Raw genomic sequence first — 21221 nt, 5'->3', positions numbered from 1 at the left:
GCTGCTATTTACAGAAGCACACATCCGTTGCATCAACTCGTTGTTAACTTTTTAAAAACACTCTAAACTTTTAATACTGATTCGACTTGTATTTCCTACCGGGGGTTTTTCCACCGCAGCCTGCCGTGGAGGGCGGTGGCAAAACAGCCTGAGCCATTCTCCAGCCTGGAATAAAATCCACTGCAATTTACTACTTTTAGTTAAATAATATGTGCGCCGAATTTACCTGCAGACCAAAGCTATGTGTAAAAATGCATCAGCAGTGTCCGGACAGGAACACAAGCAAACCAAACAGCAGGACTATTTTTATCGTCATATATTTGAATGGAGTTTGGTTTGACCTTCCCTCCAAATAAAGGCACGTCTCCCTGAAGCAGCGCAGTCTCACACTGAGAGAACCGACCGGAACTTCACCCTCCGCGGAGATAAATGCACCACAACATGCTCAGCACCTCGGCGGCGTCAGCCCGCCAGCTGCCCCTGCGTCTTACCTGACTCTCGGGTCTATGGTCGCCGGGAGCGGGCGGCGGTTGCCATTTTAAAGCGGTTTACTTTACTGCCAAAAAATTACATCGATCCCGCTTGACTGTCGATTCCCGGTCGGTGTATCCGAACACATGAACAGGCTGCAGTCAGTCGCCGGCACGGGCGGTATTCCTTCACATTCAGACGGTAGAACCGGATCACCGGCTCCGCTGTGTCAGCCTCTGTTTACTGGTTAAACAATGCAGCACACGGTGCGAGGTGGCTCCGGCTGCTCCGGAGCCTGGTCCCTGGCGATGGTCTCGGCTTTGCGTCAGCCTCTCCTCGGCAGCGGCGGACCAGCGCCGCCAAGTCAGCCGGTGCGAACACAGACAGCTTCCGGTCAGTGTTTCAAAATAAAACAAAGCTGAAATTAAAACTTCTGAATTCCTAACCTTATACGAGCATATAACAGAGATTTCAGCTGCATGTCACGGTCTTCATCAGTGGAGAGAGTTTGTTAGATTAAGATAAGTGAGTAAGTGGGCATCTTTCGAGATCAAGAATGAACTTTCTCACCTGAATTAAACAAATAAATCAGATAAAATCAATTAATCCAGGGGTTAGATAACACGATAAAACAACACAGAACATACAAGGTTTTCTTAGAGATTTATTCAAGATTTTAATTTCAGTATGAATTAAATTATATAGGCTGTTAGAACCTTGGTCACATTTATCTGTTCATTTATTTATTCATTTATTGTGAGAACAAATTATCCGCAGATTAGGTTGTTGTGTTTGTAACCGCTTCATTGGGTAAGTAATAATTAAGTACTTATTTCGGAATTTAAAAAAAAAAAAAAAAAAGTTTAAAGAGTTCATCTCAAAATTAAAGTCGGTCACAGGCTCATTGTGTGTGACTTGACTGATCTTCAGTTTCTGGAGGAAAGAGGAGAAACAGCGACACCTGGTAGATACAACCTTCATCACAGAGCAGCCCGGTCAACATCATAACATTAGTGAGAGAGATATAAGGTCATCTTGGGAAGCAACTGAGTACATTATATGGAGGACTAGGGATGAAAAGTTATAAAGCATTTCCTTAATTTCATATCTTAATAGGGATTAAAATAGGAATTTATAAATTAACTATTAATCCATCAATGAATACTATAGAGATTTAAACTGGATTTACAAAAACAGTATAAAACATTCATGAAATAAACCATTTATAAATACATTTATTAATTCATGAATAAATCATAGAACTTGAAAAGACATTTGGAAAAAGGGAATACAAACTTGGTTTCCCTCTTCAATTTCCATTTCCTTTTTCCAGCTGTTTTTCCTTTTCCTGTCAGTTTAATCAATTAGCTTAGTCATTTAGCTTCTCCATTTACCCTCTCTGTGACACCCTGGGCCTCCAGTGCTGTAAACACTGTTATATATATTCAATTTTAATTGTTGAATGTACTTATTTGTGTTTTCTTGTATTTATTTTACTGCTGTTTGGATTATTTCCTGTATGATGTTATTTACAGAAATAGCTGCCACCTTCACCGTATCCTAAAGGTTTTCTATGACAGGATATTAAATCAAATCTAGAATCTTTCCTCAATAATAAAGCAACAAGACAGAAGGATTAGTCCTTTATTTATTTTCATCCTCGAGAGATTTCTGCATCAGCTTTTAGTTTTATTGAACTGAGTCTAAATATGTTCATCAGAACCAACAGCGCTTCAAAAGCCACAAAAAAGAAAATACAGCAAAGTCAGACAGAAACAAAAATAAGTCTGTTAGATTTTAATCTTCATTCTTTTACACAGTGAAAGTCTAAAGTGATTTCAGTGATTGTACAGTTCGACGTAAGGCTTCAGTTACACTTTAATGTGACCTGTGAGATGCATCCCATCATATTAATGTCAAAGGCCTCGTGTCCCCTGTCAGATTCTGATTTACTTTATTCTTTCTTTAATACACTTCACACAGTAACTTCCTGTTCATCTGTTAAATGTCATCGCAACATTTTCAGTGTCAGAGACAAAAACACATCGTGGTTCAGCTGAATATTAATGACTCTTTGTTCAGTGGACTGTAAAGGTGTTTTTAATAATCAATAATTAATCTGTGTCTCATAATTACAAGAATAATAACTTGAGGTATGGAGTTTGTCATTATACTTTCTGTGTATTATGATTATATCTAATTAGCATCTTGTAATTACAAAAACAAACTGTGTTTTGTAATAATAAGATATGAGATCATCTAATGTGATTAATATTTTTGTACATTGTAATTAACTCAGTAAACATGTCATTACAACATACAAATCATGTAAGTCTAACACCTTTTATCACAATTATGAATGTGATATCAATGAACAAGTGATAGAAAACATTTGTTACAGTGCAGCTGAAGTTTGACCTGTGAAATCTTCATTCACCGACACAGATGAAATTTAGGCACAAGTTCAGTTTGTCCGAACAGACGACAACATTTTCTTCGTTGTCTTCACCAGTCGGAGCTTTTGGGTGAAGTCCTGACAATTACGATCTACAATCTACAACAATTACAGTAATTAGATAAGTTTCATCTAATTACATGATCTTGTAGAAAAGAGAAACTCTTTTCTTGTGCGGCTGCAGCACATTTCTAAATTTACTGCGTTCAGAAAAGTCCAGGCAAAGACACCAATCTACAAACAAGATACAAATCTTGTAATTGTGAGATTTTTCTTTGCATCTGATGATAACAAAAACCAATCTCATAAAATATAACAACTAAATGTGAATCTCAATATACAACTTCCTTATATCATAAATATGATTTAACATCTTGTAATTACAAAAAACAATATTCATAATTATACAGTTTTATAATTACAGCGTATAGTAAGAGCTTTTCTTGTAAATGTGACTTCTTAGTTTCTTTATTGTACATAAATAGTATCTTGTATTTACAAGAATAAATCCTCAATTTCTAATTACGAGATATGAATTCATATGAATTAAATATTTTCTTTGAATTACAAGTTCTGTATCTTGTACTTAGATGTATTTTGTAATAACAAGAAAATCTTGTATCTTCAGATATTTTCTTGTAATGGTTTTGAAATGTGAAGAGCGTCTGAAGTGTTTTCTCATTTCAGTTTCAGCTGAACACAGAATAACAGAAGCCTCTCTCCAAGTTTCTGACACCAGTTTGAATTATTTCAGCTTTATTTCTGAGAGAACACCTTTTGTTGACATTTTGGTGGACAGGTATAAATACTACAGTACCCATGAGCCTCAGCTGCCGTTGCCACGGAGACATGTCTTCGTTGCTACAGTTGATAACACACGTGGCTCCACAGCTGCTGAACTTTTTCAAAACTGATTGAAGCAGCAGATTTCAACGGTGAATCTCACCTGCCATTAATGTCTCATGTGACAGGATTTTAAGTGCCTAAATGCATCCAGGGAATTGTAGTTAACTCCTCCCCCAAAATATTTATGTCCACAAACTTTTACTTTCGACTTTTTATCAAAGAAACAGATATTTTCTAACACAGGAAGTGGAGACGTCTGAAATAAGTCCTCACACGTCACTGCGACGTCTGTACAATCCTGTAAATTTGATTTAACATCAAAACAAAAAAAGAGAATCAAGAAAACTTCCTCAGGATTTTTTTGCCGGATGTTTCTGAATTTCCTCCGTCAGGAAACAGTTACTCATAATAACTCAAATCTATACGATCTCTAACATCGTCCTTCCTTCTGAGGAGACAGTTGTTGTCCACGTCCATGGTGCTCTGTCCATCACGTACCATGTGTCCAACGCCGATGAGGTCAAACACTAGATTGTCTGAGGCTGTACCTGTTCCAGGTGTGTTTACCTGAGATAGTTTCAGTGCTCGACTCCAAAGAGACGTCACAGCTGTTCTGTCCAGCTTTCAACATCTGGGCACTGTGTCCTCAATGTGTCCTCAGTGAGGACACAGCGTGACACCTGTGCGTCCTGTAAACACGTGGACAGTCCGGTTCTCAGTTCGCCGTCTCCTGGAGGACAGCAGCTCTGTGTCTACACCTCCTTCTCCTCTTTACTGTGAAAAGACGTCCGTCTCAGCTTCTCCTTCACTTTCACGAACTCCGGAGCTTTCAGGTTTTCCTCCTGCTCCTTCTCCTGCTGCTTCTCCAGCTGCGACGTGAAGACAGAGAAACAATCAGAGACAGAGCTGGGGCGAAGACTAACAGCAGGACAACCGACTCAGAACATGAGGAACATGGCAGGTCAGTCAGCCCACCGCTTCAGCCCAGACTAAAAAATCTCTATAACTATTGGATGGATGTGACATTTGCCTCAGAGATTCATGACGACCAGAGGATGGATCCCGCTGACTTTGGTGATCATGTGACTTCTCCTCTAACGCCACCAATAGGTCAAAGTTTTCACTTCATGGCTTCATAAACAACTTTGTACAGACCTTAAAGGTCCAAGTGACTGGACTTAACATGCTAACATGCTAACATGCTAAACCAAGATGGTGAACATTATACAAAGCAGATTCAGCATCAACAATCTCTCAGTTTACGTCTAAACTTTGAGTCATTAATCAAACAAAGTCTGGTGTGTGTGTGTCTGTGTGTGTGTGTGTGTGTGTGTGTTACCTCCTCCAGCTTCTTGTGTCTCTTCAGCAGCTCGGCCTCAAGAGGAGAAATCTTCTTTCGGGCTTCGTCCTCCTGTTTCCTCTGTTTGATCAGCTGATCTCTTTTCCTGGACTCCAGCACTCTGTGCAGCTCCGGCTTCGTCTCCACACTCACCCCACCCCTTGTAAAAAAAACACACACACATCATATATATTATTTCACTCATTCATCCATTCATTCATTCTGCACATTCCTCTGGTCACACTCATGCATGTATAACACACAACACACTTCCATACATGTGCAGAAACATTCAAATACAAACTGTCTGTAGGTAGATCTCCCATTTCAGTGTTTGCTGGTTCTGTTATTGTCTGTATATTCAGTTATGCTTTACATGTCTGCATGTGTTGAACAGTTGTGTTGTTTAATATTGTGTATTGTGTGTATTTAAACTCTATGTGTGTGTGTGTGTGTGTGTGTGTGTGTGTGTATCTGGACGAAGGAACAGTGGTTGTAATCAGTGTTTCACCCAGCAGAGGGCAGTCTGTTATAATCAAACATTAACCAGTGAACAAACACATCACTGTAAACCAGTTATTTAAACCAGTTATTTAACGGAAAAAAAATTTAAATCAGGTGAATTGAGAAACCATAAAAATCTATACAAGACCAGGCCCTAAATAAAATGACTGAATTAATCCCATTTGACATGATTTCACAAAGATTTTCAAACGAATGTTCACACTAAATTTTATACATATATATCAGATTTAAAACTCCCAGACAGACATGCGTTTTTTGCTCATTCAACATCAGAAAAGACAAATTCCCGATGTGTTGTCTTTGTGGAGGCTGGAAATCTAAATGATAAAGACCTTACATTACATCACCAGCGTATCTGCTGCATAATTATCATTTCATTTGCATTTTCTGTCTGTTTTTCTCTTTACTTTTTTATTTTCAGAAACATTTTCTGAGCTTTCCACAAAACAGTCTTAACTCAAGGTTCACCTAAAAAGTATCTGAAGTTCAGGTTTTAGTAAAGTTTTTAGTTAATTTACAAAACAGGTGAAGATGTTCATGACAGTGTGTTTTATTTGTGCGTGTTCCTGGTCTTCCTCCAGCTTTCGTTTTCCTCCTGAATGATAAAACAGAGAGAGAGAACAGTCGATCTCGCTTTGCCCACAGTGTAAAAGCTGTGTGAGTGAATGAGCGCTTGTGTGGAGGTGATGTGAAAACTTTCCCAGCGTCCTCGGCGGTGGAGGCCTGTGAGGTGGGAGGCTGTTGCTTAGCAGCATCTGTTCACTTCTTCAAAAACTCCACACAGTCTCAGCTTCAACAGTCGAGACGGAGCAGACTCAGAGAGGACGGCAGTAAAGTCTGATCCTCTTCATGTAACCAAAGATATTTGACCAGAAAAATACTGCTCTCTGATTGGTCAGCAGGCATCAGTTAAATGATGATATGGGTCAGTCAGCAGATGTTGCGTGAGTCCAAACTGGAAACATATTTTCATGTGAAGCTGCATCAAGAGATTAAAGTCAATAACCCTCGAATAATCTCATCCAACTGCTCGTAGTGACGATTCATTTTAAAAATCCATCCTGATGTCAGGACCCGGTGTGTGTCCCTTCAGAGTTATAAAGTCACGGTGAACAAAGTGAGACAGCAGCAGATCTTCTGTTGCCATTAATAAAATTCTGACATTTAGTTTTAAGGTGAGGCAGAGGCACTCACTGTTCCTCCACCTCAGGCCAACATGGCCAAACTTTCCAAAAACAAACAAAACTTTATTTTAAAAAAAAAGGTACACAGAAAAATACCCTACTTTTCAAAATTGTTCTCACTTTCCAAAGATGTCCTCACTCTCACAAAAACATATTTACTTTCCTAAAAATATAAATTCTTTCAACAAATGTCCTCAGATTCTTAAAATGTCCCCATTTTGCTTAAATGTCCTCACTTGCCTGAAATGTCCCCAATGTCTTCAAATGCCCAAAAATATTCCCACTTTTCACTAATGTCCTCCCTTCCTGCAAAAACTACTCACTTTCTAAAAATATCTTCATTTCCAACAGATGTCCTCACTTTAGACACATTCCCCCACGTGTCCCCACATGTACATGTACTCAAACACACGTGTACCTTTTGTAGCTGCTCAGCAGCTCTCGGTGAAGCTCTTGGTGACTTTTTGAAGCTTTGACAGGATTCACCAGCTTCTTGGGTTTTATGAGGTCGTCTTCCTCGTCTCCCTCCACGTAGTCAGGCTGGGGGACGTAGCTGGACACCGGGGATGGTTTCCTGTGGACGCCCTCAGACCGGTGCTGCTGCAGGTCTGCATACGCTGAGGCTGCAGACACAAGGGCCGAAAGGACTGGATTATCATGGAGATTACATTTCTAACATCTGAAACTTAGTTCTAACTAAATCATCTGGATGTTTGTTCATATTGTCGCTGTAATGGACGCTGCAGCCTGTAGGGGACGCTGGCAGCACTTCAGACATTCACTCTGGTTATTTCATGATGTCATGTTATTTGTCGGGATGAAGCTGGGTGTTTTTGAACATAGACATCCATGTTTTCAGGTTTTATAGTCTAAACTGACTCTGTCTATGAGTCTCTGTCCATCGTCCCCGTTTGTCTGAGAGAAGAAAGAACAGATTAAAAGGCATCTGATCCGAGTCCTCAGATATTCTGGGAGACAGAGATCAGATGTCATACAGTTCACTTCACACAATGACCTCTTTCTCAAGTGCAACCAGAGACCAACATCCACTGCTGCTTCATATTTCAGAAAAATTAAATGAGCTCTGAACGTTTGGTCGTCAGGCTCGTCTCCGTTAGAAACCCATGGACGGCTACTGTACGTGGCCAAAAGTATGTGGACAGCTGCTATAAGAGCAGATGTTGAACCTGGTGCAGGGATTTGTTCCCATTCAGACACCAGAGCATCAGTGATGACAGAGGTGATGGATGGGGTTCAGGTCAGGACTCGATAGTCAAGCTGTGAAACTAAAGTCTGAAGACTTTGTTCTTTACACAACAAGGTCAACACGTGCTGCATCATCTGAAAATAAATCTGAAACAGTCAGTCCAGTAATTGATTAGTCAGTGAACAGAAAATTAATTGGCAACTATTCTGATTGACAATTGATAGTGTAAAACACAAGCAAAACCTCTGATCATTCTCAGGTGTCAGTTTCCCTTAACGTCTGAGATTTCCACTACGTTTAGTGGATACAGCGCTGTAGCGCCTCCCAGAGGGCACAGGCTGAAACAGATAATGAGCATTGTGGGATTCGGACAGATATAATTTTACCTGCCCTTCTGATTATGTGTTTGTTGTACAATGATTCAGGTAATGGGAGGGGGAGTGTGAGTGTCTGGGCTGCCACGCCCGACTGCTACAGACGTACCCTAACCCTGTAGTGAGGAGACTTTGAATGAAGGCTGCATGGATATATCACAGTTATATCACAGTAAACTGAATATCTTTGGGTTTCGGATTGTTGGTCCTCAAATTAAAATAAAACATTTTAGATGAAACTCAATATAAAGCCAAAGTTAGCTGCCGATTCACCTGATAATTCTCTGTAGGTTCATCACCACCAGACTCCTGAACATGACAATATAATAAGCTACACTGTTAAAATATATATTATAGCTGCTTCAAGTGATGATGGACTCAGACTGTGACTTTTAACTTCATTTGAGAGTCTGAGAGTTTGTTCTAATGATTCAACAGGAGAGAAGTCGGCTGACTGTCTGTGGGACAAATGAACAGGACTGATGCAGGAAGCCTGGACGGACTTTGAGATATTGTGTGGTTTCGTATTGATTCGAGACAGGACGCGCGAACTGAACCCTCTCTGTAGTATTGATATCTCTGTGAGTGCCTGTTATCTGGTTACAACTCAGAGCTGATTTCTGCCTCTGTCTGATATCAGTGCAGAGGAAGACTGTCTGACTCCGGCGCAGCCAGGAGGAAATGTGATCATGTTACACGTAATGTAGGAGGATAATGTCTTTAGTCTTTAATTCATTCATCCTGAGGAAATTTTTCATGCTTTCTCAGTCACAAACACACACACACACATACACACACACACATTTTTCAAACGCAGCCGGTTGAACTCTGAACTGTTACATAAACACTGAGGTCAAACCCTGACCTGTTGCAAAAGACAAAATAGTTTGACTACGGTCAAACTGCAGCTATTGATCAGCTCCTACAAAAATCATCCTGTTTTTTACTGGACAAAACTAGAAGTAAAACACCAGAGAATATTGGAGCTGACCAGAACTACAACATCAGAGAAGACTGGACCGAACCAGGGCTAAAACATTAGAGTGTACTCGACTGAAAAATAACTAAAACACCAGAGAATATTGGACTGAACCAGGATTAAAACACCAGAGAATAGGGGACTGTACCAGGAGCGAGTGCACCAGCTGTGTCTGCATGACTCCACATTCCTTTAATTGTTCCAAAAACCTGAGAAATCTTTTATTACATAAGAATCTCAGCAGAGTAAGTTGATGTAAACTCCCACTCTCGGCAGTGACTTCATCCTCTCACTCTGACTTCATCCTACACTCACCAACCTCACACTGGTTTATTAACAGTTCGCACCAAGCTGCTCTCCAACACACAAGACTTGAATTATTTATGAAATGCAAATCATAAAAGCGGATATACAATCTAACTAATAACAGCCTACAATAAAGTTTTTAAAAGGTATATGAACTAATGACTTCTTGAAACTATAAATAATCTCCATTTAAATGAGTAATTTATTCCTGCATATGTGGATAAATTATTTTAATTCTAGTTCCAAAATAGTGAGTGAACAAGTTGATTTTCATTCATATCAATTTATCAACTTTCTTGTTTTAAAAAAATACAACTTTTAGAAATGTTTGCGTTTGTTTCGAGTTTCATTCTGTCATAAAACAACTTACACAAAACTCACATTTCTACAGATTCACCCAAAGACGCACAGATTCAGTCAAAGCTCAAACATGAAGAAAATTCAATAAAACCGATGAAATTATTTCCATAGTTAGTGAGATAATTGTCAGTGTCAGGACACAGATTTAGTGGTTTGTAGAATTTGGACAGAAAACCACATTTAGTTTCCTGTTTTATTGGTTTATTTGACACTTTGATCAACAGAATATGAACAAAATTAATGATTAAAACATAATAACCACACACAGAACAGTAGTACACACCCACCAGTATAACACATGTAAGTTCACTACAACCTGAACTAAAGACGCTTCAGAGGGATCCAGGATCAGAGTCAGTCCTCCTCTGGTTCTTACCAGACTTCACCATCCCCTCCCTGGCTGTGCTCGGCTGGTCGGGGCTGCCGATCCTCCTCTGATCCATCTGATCCATCTCATCTGGTTCTGAACTGGTGCTGAAGATCCTCATGTGTTTCAGTCAGCGGGAGCAGCAGCACTCCTCCTCTGCCTCCTCTCCTCTGACTGAATCATGCCCAGTGCGAAACAAAGGTCACATGATCCGCTCAGTGTTTCCTTCGCTCCTCCTCCTCCTCCTTGTGTCTCCCCTCCTCCTCCTCCTCCTCCTCCTCTTCCTCATCTTCCTCATCTTCCTCCTCCTTCTCCTCTGTGTGAGGCTGCATTTCTGCTCTGAGCCTTTTCCCACGCTGCTGTCAGCTTCAGTTCATCTTCCAGATCCAGCAGGTTCAGAGTTTCAGTTTTCAAAGATTAAAGACAGTAAAGTGTGAATGTCGTGTGACGACCTGCTGGTGGCGCTGAAACAAACACGGGGGCTGTTTCATGTTGAAGTGGTTGTTTTCTGTCAGAACGGTCAGATCTGGATTCATTTTTTTTTTTGTCTCACCTCTTCACCTCTCTCTCTTCATCATCATCATTCAGTGTCGACGCCTTCCCCTTGTCGCTCGAACAACGTCACTGTTTGTTATTCTTGTATGAATGCAGCTCATGTTTCAGTCACATCTACTCGTGTGTGGCAGCTGAGGATCTGAGCGGTGTTCACGCCAGAGCTGGATACATGTCACTTACAACTATGAACGAGAGCCATCAACACGAAGAGCTTGGCCTTGTTGTGCTGGCTCCTGAGGTGTTTTTCTTTATTCTGTGTTCAGCGTTTCTTTAATGGAATAATTTCAACCCTTCAATAATCAGATTCCCATCTCAGATGAACTGAGCTCCGTCAGGATCTCATCTACAGTGTGGCAGCGCTGGCGTTGCAGCCTGTATGTAAATGTGTGATTATTGTGGAATGTCTTTTGTTTTTATGTGGATTTGTTGTTGGTTTTTTTTTGTTGCTGTTGTTTTTCTTGTTGCTAGGGACCCCCCTTTGAGCTGTGTCCTTAATAAAGATCGAATGAATGTTATTACTGGACCGTCTCTGTGCTGCAGTCATGCATGGAGGATCTATTCTGAGCCAGTTTCCCAGACTCTCTGACGTTTAACTGAGTTTGTGAGTAAAAGTGACCTTTGACCCGGAGAGTCGCCTTGGGCCTTTGACTGAGACTAATAACTCATATATTCTCTCTGAGCTGAGGCGAGTTGGTGGCGCTTTTTGCGTTGAGCTGCAGGAGAATGAGCTGCTTCTGGCAGGAGCTCGCCACTGAGGTTGAAATCCTCCGGAAGATCAGATTCGTTATCCGACATGCCTCGGCGAGCGGAGAGGAGGCAACACAAAATGTTCTGCTGTCGTGCTGAATGACAGCAGAGAGCGACAACACTTAAAGTTTGACACGTTACAAGTGATTGGCTGAAGGCCAGTGTGTCAGGTTGTGATTGGATGAAGATAAGAATGAGCTGGTGAAGTTTAGAGAGAGCAGGAAACGGTGCACAAGGAGATCGTCTTGACTGAAGCTTCATTTCAGTAGATGTCAGAGTTTTAAATGTGCAGGGACGAAGTGGCCCAGGACTTTTCACTTGGACTGATTTAGTTTGTAGAGCAGAAACCGAAGCTGTACGACATTATCCTGCCAAATAAACCCAGACTAGACTCCCGTTGTCTCCTGCCTAATGTTTCCTGTGTAAAACTGGACTCACTGGGAGCTGTACTGGGAGCTGTGGCCCTGAACCCACTCTGCTGCTCTGCTCCTCCTCCTCAGCCTGTTGTCTGCAGAGTCGCTGCTTCTAGATTCATGACTTGAGGCATTTGGATTTTACTGGATTTTCTCTGAGCTTTTCATACCACAGGTTTTTTTTTTTTTTTACTTTGTTATTCATGTAAAGTGAGTCAGCAACAGTCCGCTGCTGCCTCTGTGTTTATACAGTGATAAAGATATAAACACAGAACCAGTGGGAGGAGGATCGGAGCTGCAGGGCTGGAGAGGCAGACGACCACAGTGGGCTGCTCCACGGGGCTCCATCTCTTTCCCTCTTGCTCAACCTTTCCCTCTCTCTGTATTATTATCATTTCTCACATTGAGGCCCAATAGCCTGCTGCTAAAAGCTGCTGTGTGAAGTTGATGTTGATTAAAAGTCATAAACCCGATTCGCAGTGGTCGTCGGAGTTTATTTAAAGAACTGAACGCGACAGCCTACATGATCTATTTATGAACTGATTGTGTTTACTGACCCCCAACAACCGCCTCCTGATTGGCCACTCAGCGCCTGTAAGTGTGTGTGCTTAGTTTGAAAACCTGTCACACATCTTCATGGTGTAATCAGAGCGGACAGCAGTCTCAGGAAGCAGCTGACGGTTCAGTGGCTCCACAACAGGCTCATTACAGCCCGATCCACACTGAGACAGCAGTGATAAGCCTGAACAACCATTCACAGGTCAGACTCGCCTCCCGCAGGGCACCTTTGTTCTCCGGGATGGACGGTAACCTGAGAGGGACAAACTTACCTTTGCCATTTGGGTGCTTTCCATTTTTCACACACTGCTGCTTCAGCGGAGGCTCGTGGTCGATGGTGTACCCCTTCTGGAAGAGAGAGAAGAAGAAGAAGAAAGAAAACATAGAAGATGTAACTGCAAAGTCGTCACGCGAGGAAGGCAGAGCGGTGGATAAATAAACAGAAATCCACAACACGACAATCATCAACACACAAAACAGTCAGTAACACTGAGGGGAACTAAAAGTTATCGAGGTTGGTGGTACTGAACAGTCTCAGCACACACAGCTACGGTAAGCCCTGAGGGACAAACGTGTCAATCATTCATCACCTACGAAGGGTGAAGCTGTAATGTGGCTTTTCCCAACAACCTGAGCAACGCTGACACAAGTGACATCACCTGAGGACATTTACCAGACTTCACACAACTCCCTCTGCAGACACTTTACAATATATATATGCAGTGGTTCTCCCCAACACCTGGAAACACCTGGAAACACACGCGGGGGGGGGGGGGGGTCCCCCTTTAATAACAATATTTACATCCAGACTGCAGGTTTCCTCTGAAACATGCGAGTTAGTGTGAAGGATTTCTGTCTCGAAATGTTGGACTGTTCCTTTAACAACATTCAGCTGCCAGAGTTTAGTTCTTCTGATCCAGATTTTCTCTCTTCCCTCCTCCTCCTCCTCCTCTTCCTCCTCTTCCTCCTCTCTCAGGGTGTTTCTCAGCTGCTCCTCTCCTGTCTGACTCCAGGTCAGTTGGACAGCGTCCTCTCTGACTGAATGGACTTTGTGTTGGTTGCTAGGAGACCTCATCAGGCTTCAACATGGTGACAAGGCCCTCTCTGTCTCATAGACCCCCTTCCCCTCCCGCCTCCCACCTCTTCAGGGCTGATGGGGGTGATGGTGGGGGTGAGAGGGAGTATGAAGTCTCCACTGTGCCCCTCAGTAATTTAACTCAAGGTTCAGGACATTTAAACCAAGACGCAGCCAACATGACCCGGTTAGTTAGTGATTAATAATAATTCATATGTTCAACATAAACACAAGATTCACTGAAACAATAAAAGCCGAGGGCCCTTCTCATCACAGTGCATCAACATCAGTTCAGTTATTATTTTTATTTGTGCATTAACAGACAAATCAGCACACAAACTAAATGACGTGTTGGTTCACTGTGAGACACAAGCAGTGATGGAAAGAAAAGAAACTCTCTGTCTTTTTGTAAATGCATGAGGAGATAAACTGTGATACGTTGTTACTGTCAGTGCGTCCTGAAGACGAACGGCAGCCTCTCCCTCTTGCCCTCGGACTCGACGGTCTGTGTTGTTCAGATTAATCCCCCTGAGGCCTGTTTGTGTGTGTTATGTTGGGCTGCATGTGTGGCATCTGAAGCTGAAAAAGACGAGTCTGTCCTCTGCTGGTCAAACATCGACATTACACCTCCGTCATCACACAAACCAGACCCAGCGGCGGAGGAAGTACTGAGATCATTTACTGAGGTAAAAGCAGTAATACTGCTGTGTAACACTACTCCATTACATGTAAAAGTACTGAAAATGTACTTAAATGATCAATGTAATGGTACATTAATAGCAGTATAGAGGCATTAGAGGCATTTTTATATTGTCACTGGTGAAAAGGGAGCAAATGTTCGGACTTTAAGAAAAAATTATTGGCACAATGTGCCAATTATTTTTAATTTAATTCACTGTTTGTTCAGTTTTAAGAGTGAAAAATGTCCCTCACAGTTTCCTGTAGAACACAGAGACGTATTCAGATGTCTGGTTTGTTTTGACCGTCAGTCTGAAACTCAAAGAGTTTGAACTTATTTTAGAAGAAAAGTCTCAAATTCTCACGTTTAAGAAGCTGGAACCATCGAACATTTCTACCTGTTCATTTTTCTGTCGATCAATGAATCAACAGAGTCACTGAATCATTGCAGCTCTACTAATTAATTGTAATATTAATCTTGTTGGCTGGTCAAATCTATAAGTTATAAAACTCATAACCAGCTCCCATTGGGTTCAGGAGGCGGACACCTTCTCTACATTTAAGATACGGGTTAAAACTGTCCTCTTTGATAATATGGTTCAAGCTGCCTCAGGTGAGCCCTGAACCATCCCTTAGTGACGCTGCTATAGGCCGCTGGCAGAACTCCCACAATGCACTGAGCATATCTCTCTCTCTCTCTCTCTCTCTCTCTCTCTCTCTCTCTCTCTCTCTCTCTCTCTCTCTCTCTTCATGCAGGTATCTCTGACTCCTGTTATGATGATCTAGAAAATTTATAATTAACATTTTTTGAGCTGAGTGAAAGAATCAGACCACCTTAAACAACCTCCGACCACCTTTAAACAACCTCCGACCACCTTAAACAACCTCAAACCACCTTAAACAACTTGGACCACCTAAAGCAATCTCCGCCCACCTTACCTTAAACAACCTTAAACAACATCTAACCACCTTAAACAACCTCCACCCACCTTAAACAATCTTAAACAACCTCAAACCACCTTATAAAAACAGACCACCTTAAACAACCCGATAATCAAAATGTGTAATGTCATCTTTGTGTCTTTGAGACACTGGAAAACAACAGAGTATAATCTAAAACTAACTGAACTAAGTTTTACTGCCAGAGACCTGAAGGGAGAAGACCCCCCCCACACACACACACACACACACACACACACACACACACAGGTGATTACAGAGGCCTGTTCTTCTTCTTCTTCTCTGCGTCAGCTCAGGTTTCAGTATTTTTAGCTGCAGAGATTTTCTCTGATTGTCTTAATCTGCCTCTCTGGTCCGAGCTGGATTTAACCCATTGATGATCCACACCACAAACACACAAACCTGGTTTATTTAAAGCCACGTGTGTGTTTCGTGTGAGGGATCGGTCGGTCTGACCCTGGATCTGTCAGGCTGCAGCGGGGCGGAGGTCAGAGTGAGTCCCATGTTCTTCTTCTTCTTGTTAATGAGCGACGTTACGTAACCGCAGCTGAAAATACTCCGCTGCTATTTATTCTCTCAGACTTGATTCACTTACTCACACATGAGTTCACAGAAGACAGGATCTGAGCTGTGATTGGTCGAGACCGGTCCGACATGCACACAGCATCTGACTGTCACTAAATCACATTCTCCGATATTAAAACACAGTGAAGGATTTAATCGCTGCTGCATTTTTATTCCATCTTAAATGAAACTGAGAGCTGTATCCAAAATAAAACATATAACATAACTTTATTTATACATTTAAACATGTAGAGACAAGCTGAGAAAACCAGCTGAAATTTATGATGTAGGGGCTTTAACATTTAAAAAGTAAAAAAACTAATTTGCAGACAAACACAGACTTTCAGTGAAACCAGCTGGAATAAACTCACTTTACATGTGAACAGATTTCTGCTGTTTTTGTGTTAATATCTAATGAAAACTCTCTGTTTTTAATAATATTTTAAGTCATTATCACTAAAGATTAGTCACTTATTTTATATCCTGGCAGCTTTATACTTTATTCAGACTTGCAGCTGAGACAAAAGGAGACATGTACGTGGGGGGAGGACAGGATTACTTTAATATTACTGTCAGGTTACTGGTTTAAAACAGCCCTTTGAAATAACCGAGGTTGCCTTTACTGTGTCAGTGCTGTATCGACCCTCACAGGTGTGGCTGCAGTTTGACCACTAACCACCTGGTCAGTTCACAGCTTAGTGACAAATACAGCTGTCCAGATGTGTTAGTAAACGGTGTTAGAGATCTGTGCTCGGTGCACAGGAACCAGAACTGAACCCCAACCCCTGGCAGCTGTTGTGTTCACTGTCGCTGGTTGACATGAACACCAACATGAAGTAGGAGGAGTTCAGTGAACGCTACACAATATGTTCTGGAGACAGTTTAACACTGAACCAGTGAGGAGAAACGAACAACTCAATCACACTGAGGCAACAGCAGAACGACAAATGACCTGTTACTCTCAATTATCTGTAAATCAACTCAGGACCCGACTGAAGCCGAAGCCTCGATCTGGAATCAAACAGGCTCACATCTGCTGCTGCTGCTGCTGCTGCTGCTGCTGCTGCTGCTGCCGTGTCCACTACAGGCCGAAAACCCCCTGAGGTGTCATAAATACAGATCAAAAATAAAAGATGACGCAGTGCAGACTCTGGAGGCAGAAGAACTCTTGATGTTGTTAGTGTCAGGTTCATGCTCAGACCAGCTCAACATCTTTGGACACATGACAAGATAAAAAATTCAATGCTCATAGAGAGATAATCTGGAGAGTAGACCAACGCTGCGTATAGACTGTGAGACTTCAGACCCCCCCTCCCTCTCAGTATGTGTCGATGTGCAGCTCTGAGTTTCATCTGGCCTCCACCTGCTGCTGCTGACGGGAACACTGCACTGAAAATAGACTAATGGGTCCATCTGAGGGGACATTACAGATACATGACCCACTCCGATACCTCCGTCCATACGCCCCTCCACCCCGCTGTCAGCTGTTGGTTACCGTAGCAACAAACACACCCCAACACGCCCTCCTCAACAGGTGTGTCGCGCCCCATAGCTCAAATATTTGTAAATGCTCTGCTTTTTCTGAGGGTGTTTGAGGAATCTCTCTCCTCCGAGCTCAGCTTTGTTTCCCAGCTCTGTGGAATTTTCTTCTTTTACTTTAGCCGTCACAGAGGAGTGGCTCTCTGCCAAACAGTCGCAGCACCTGGCCGCAGCGATGCACAGGTGTACTCCAGGACACTGTGACATCACTGTTAGGTGTGGTTACAGGTGTCCGACCACTAGGGGAAAAGTAGTGAAGGTAGTACACAGGACTGAGAGAAGTCTCATCCATTCAAGTCCAAGTCTTTGATTTGATGTGGTTTTTAAAAGACCTGTCTCAATCAGAGTAATTTGTGTTTTTTGTTACTCTACTTTTTTTTTTTCCAGCTTAAAAATTATCAACAAGATTGACTTTGTATCTTCAATATTCTTCCTGTTGAGTTTTATGATCCATTGAGGGACAGAAATGTCTTTGTTCTGGGAGACTGCCAGGATCCAGGACTGGGATAAGTGGTCTGAATCTGGGCTCATTGTGAAGCTGGCACACATAACTAAAGAAAAAAGTTTTATAAATAAAATGAAACAATACATAATCTAAAACATATAAATGTATATATATATATATATATATATATATATATATATTAAAAAAAACAGTTCAGCTTGAGGTTGTGATGCCACATGACCTCTGACCTCTGATCTCATCTTCACATCCCAAAATATCTCAATCAGTCGTGGTGTCATGTTAATGTGAATTTAAAAATAGCCTCTGATTTCTGTAGCATGTAAAAAATGACTTTATTACTTTATTAAACTTGAGTCCAACGATGACAAACAAACACCAGTTAATAAAAGTAAGGTTGCAACTAAGAGTGACTTGTTTTTGTTTCGGTTTATTATCATTATTGTTAATATTTGTTTTATGCAACGGCTCAAATTGCTTTGAGCTGGAATAAGCTAGAAACATGAAACTTGGCCCAATAACTGGAAATGATGTGCATGTGCTTCTCAAGAAATATGAGCCCAATCAGCCAGATGGTGGCACCGTGATTGAGTGCAAGTTTGGGAAAGCCACACCCCTCACACCACGTCCGACTCAATGTGCTCTACAAAAAAGTCTCTGGGGCCCTAAAAGTCCCCCATGATGGATTTTCGGCCATATTGAATTTTTTTAAAAACACATTTCCTCATCTCCTCCTAATAATAGAAATCCAATAAACCAATAAACTCCACAAGGGGCGGGGCTTCGCAGGAAATTGGCGACAACTCGTTAACGATTTGACCAATCATCCTAAACCCGGCGGACAGAATATCACCACATTTGAACATGATTTTAGGGCCAGTTTTAACAAAAATCTGCAGAGCTTAATTGATTGGTCCAAGTGGGCGTGGCCTATCAAATTATTATTCATAACTCAAGATGCCTTTGATGAATCCTGACTAAACTATCAATAGACATCTTGCAGTACGTCCTGAACATACACACTGAGTTTTGTTCACATCCGATGAAGGGGGGACAAACGGTGGAACTTTGATTCCACAGTTATTTAAAAGTTGTATACGTTGTAATGATGAAACAAGTGTCTGATTGGTCTAAATCCTTCAACCTGAAGTGACTTTGCTTGGATTTGTGAAGCCTGAAACCCACAAAAATATTAGTTAGTGAATCATAATGAAAGATACCCATCAGTTCCCACAAGCTGACATCTACAAATATTTCCATCCAAACCCCATCAAGGCTGGATCCAGGGAGTCGTCATCATTTTTGTTTAAAAAAAGATTTTAACGATGTGTCAGTCGACTAATCAATGAATCAGCTGATCAATTCAGCTCAGACTAAACATGTAAAACTTCTGACAGGTTCAGGTTTCTGTAGCTAAAGACAAAATGGTGAAACAGTCAGTTTGTGCTGGAAATAGATGGTTTCACAAACTTCCAACCCACTCTCACAACAGTTTGTGAAATTTAATCTATTGATTTATGTACATGGACTCAAACTTTCAAACTAATGTATTTCAAATGGGAAAATTTTTAGAATTAGTGAAGCGCTACATTCATCAAAGCACAGACATGGCAGCAGAGTCACTACGAGCCGGATGGACGACGTCCAAAGATCAGGACCGTGACAACAGAGACCAGGTTCACATCCAGAGCCCCGTCTGTGGTTTAGACAACAAAAGCTCTTTGGTTAAGGTCAGTGAAAGATGGTGGTTCTGGTTAAATGTAAATAAACAGGTTGTGTCTGAAGTCACTGTGAACTGTCTCTGTATCAAACCACATCTTTATGAAACCTTAACAAAGTGCCGTGAGAGTCTGAACAGAACCATAAACCCACAGTGTACTGTTAAGAAACCCATGTGCACAAATCTTTACAATACATTTTGCGTTGAAGCTTCAATCAAATCCAAATCTACTGTAAAACCGAGCTGTTAAACTCTTAGGGTCTAAACAATAATCCTTCTCCGCCAGAGACAAAAAGCAGCAGTGCAGGACTGACCTTCTTTCCATACGCAGCTCCCATTCTTCCCAGTGCTCTGCTGAGTCTTTGTTGTTTGTTTGTGGCAGCAGGTTCACAGTCCACACAGTCTTCCTGCCTTCCTGCCTTTCTTTCCTCTCCAGCACTTTTCCCAGCAGCCTCTGCCCCCCGACCCCCCCACCCCCAACACCACCACCACCACCACCACCTCTTTGTCCTCCCCCCAACTGCCTGGCAGCCTGACAGCCCGGGCGCCGGGGTGTGTTAGCCCGCCAAAGTGTGAGGCAGCCCTGCCAGCTTCATAACACCGAACCAACATCAAACCAGAGACAGCAGAGGAAAGAGCAGCCGGTCGGAGCTGAAGCCGTCCGAGTGGCTGTGGGAGGGGGTGAGTGGGGTGGGGGAGGAGGTGTCCCTGCCACCTGTTACTGCCTGACTCCCTGCTCTCAGCGGTGAGGAGTTAAGGTGCTCTGATTGGATTAATGTAATTGGTGGAGTCAAGGAGGGAGTGAAGGAGTGAGCAGTGAATCTGGAGTCATGTTCGCTGAACATCTTCGGGCTCAAAGTTTCTCCTAACTGTTTGAGTTTGAGTAGAAATGTGGTTCCAGCTGGTCTGAGAGTCATTCACAAGGTATTTTATCTGTAAGAGTCTGAGGAGTGAGACGTCACGGTCTGTATGCACAAAGGATCTTATCTCACCACTTACAGTCCTCAGTGAAACCTCGAGGACTTTTTCTCAAAACTGCTGAAAATAATATACATTTTGTCACGTTTATATGATAATGTTGTTTTATCAATTTGATCTATTTTGAATTAAATTATTCTTATATATACATTAACTTTTGTTCGGGTTGTGGTGTCTGATTGTGACAGTGGTTCTCTGGATCTGTTGGTCCTTTTCCAGTCTCACTGGTGGCCCAGATATTATATTGCTGTGTTATTATCAGTTAAGTTGAGAGGGTTTCCAGTTGTCCCACAGGTGAGATAACAGGTGTTCGTATGAATGGCCACAAGATGGAGACAATAAACCACAAACTGCAGGAAAGCTTCATTGTGTGATTGGAAGGATCTGGAGGGATTTCCAGTTGTTGTGCCTCATGGACCATGAAGGTCCAGTGAAGGCTGGGGAATTGAGTTGCAGAGATAGGGGGATTATTTTTAGGGTTTTAGGTTTCAGTGCTGTTTGTTTAGGATAGTGTCTAGTGTCTGTGATTAGCACAGCACAGGTGATGGATCAAGGGGG

General features: G+C 41.9%; 2 protein-coding genes across 3 annotated transcripts in view; both read right to left on the bottom strand.

The window, feature by feature from the left end:
* Window positions 1-820, bottom strand: part of pik3c2b (phosphatidylinositol-4-phosphate 3-kinase, catalytic subunit type 2 beta) — a 39445-nt gene extending 38625 nt beyond the window's left edge. Inside the window, exon 1 of the mRNA XM_056402142.1 lies at window positions 492-820. The gene's annotated coding sequence lies outside the window, so the exon portion shown is untranslated. The remainder of the gene's footprint in view (window positions 1-491) is intronic.
* A 1281-nt stretch (window positions 821-2101) lies between these two features.
* si:ch211-236d3.4 (protein FAM107B) lies at window positions 2102-20148 on the bottom strand. 2 transcript variants are annotated; one of them, XM_056402269.1, is made up of 5 exons: window positions 20000-20148; window positions 12959-13034; window positions 7239-7443; window positions 5112-5271; window positions 2102-4641 (listed from the first exon to the last, which is right to left on the bottom strand). In XM_056402269.1, the coding sequence occupies exons 1-5, from the start codon at window positions 20021-20023 to the stop codon at window positions 4525-4527; spliced, it is 582 nt and encodes a 193-aa protein (XP_056258244.1). In that variant the 5' UTR covers window positions 20024-20148; the 3' UTR covers window positions 2102-4524. The 2 variants fall into 2 exon arrangements, with proteins under 2 accessions (XP_056258244.1, XP_056258236.1); XM_056402261.1 differs by lacking the exons at window positions 12959-13034; window positions 20000-20148 and adding an exon at window positions 10423-10591.
* Window positions 20149-21221: the final 1073 nt, after the last annotated feature.

This window comes from Seriola aureovittata, chromosome 2, assembly GCF_021018895.1.
Source record: "Seriola aureovittata isolate HTS-2021-v1 ecotype China chromosome 2, ASM2101889v1, whole genome shotgun sequence".
In the NCBI taxonomy this organism is placed as follows: Eukaryota; Metazoa; Chordata; class Actinopteri; order Carangiformes; family Carangidae; genus Seriola; species Seriola aureovittata.
This window is presented reverse-complemented; position numbering and strand designations above follow the sequence as displayed.

Bases quoted from the DNA above. Each gene is read 5' to 3' on its own strand.
- si:ch211-236d3.4 (XM_056402261.1), bottom strand. From the start codon at position 10,534: ATGAGGATCTTCAGCACCAGTTCAGAACCAGATGAGATGGATCAGATG. The intron at 7,444-10,422 runs GTAAGAACCAGA...TTGTGTCTGCAG, and splicing joins GGAGGGGATGGTGAAGTCTG to CCTCAGCGTATGCAGACCTG. The intron at 5,272-7,238 runs GTACACGTGTGT...TTTTTTTACAAG, and splicing joins CTGCTGAGCAGCTACAAAAG to GGGTGGGGTGAGTGTGGAGA.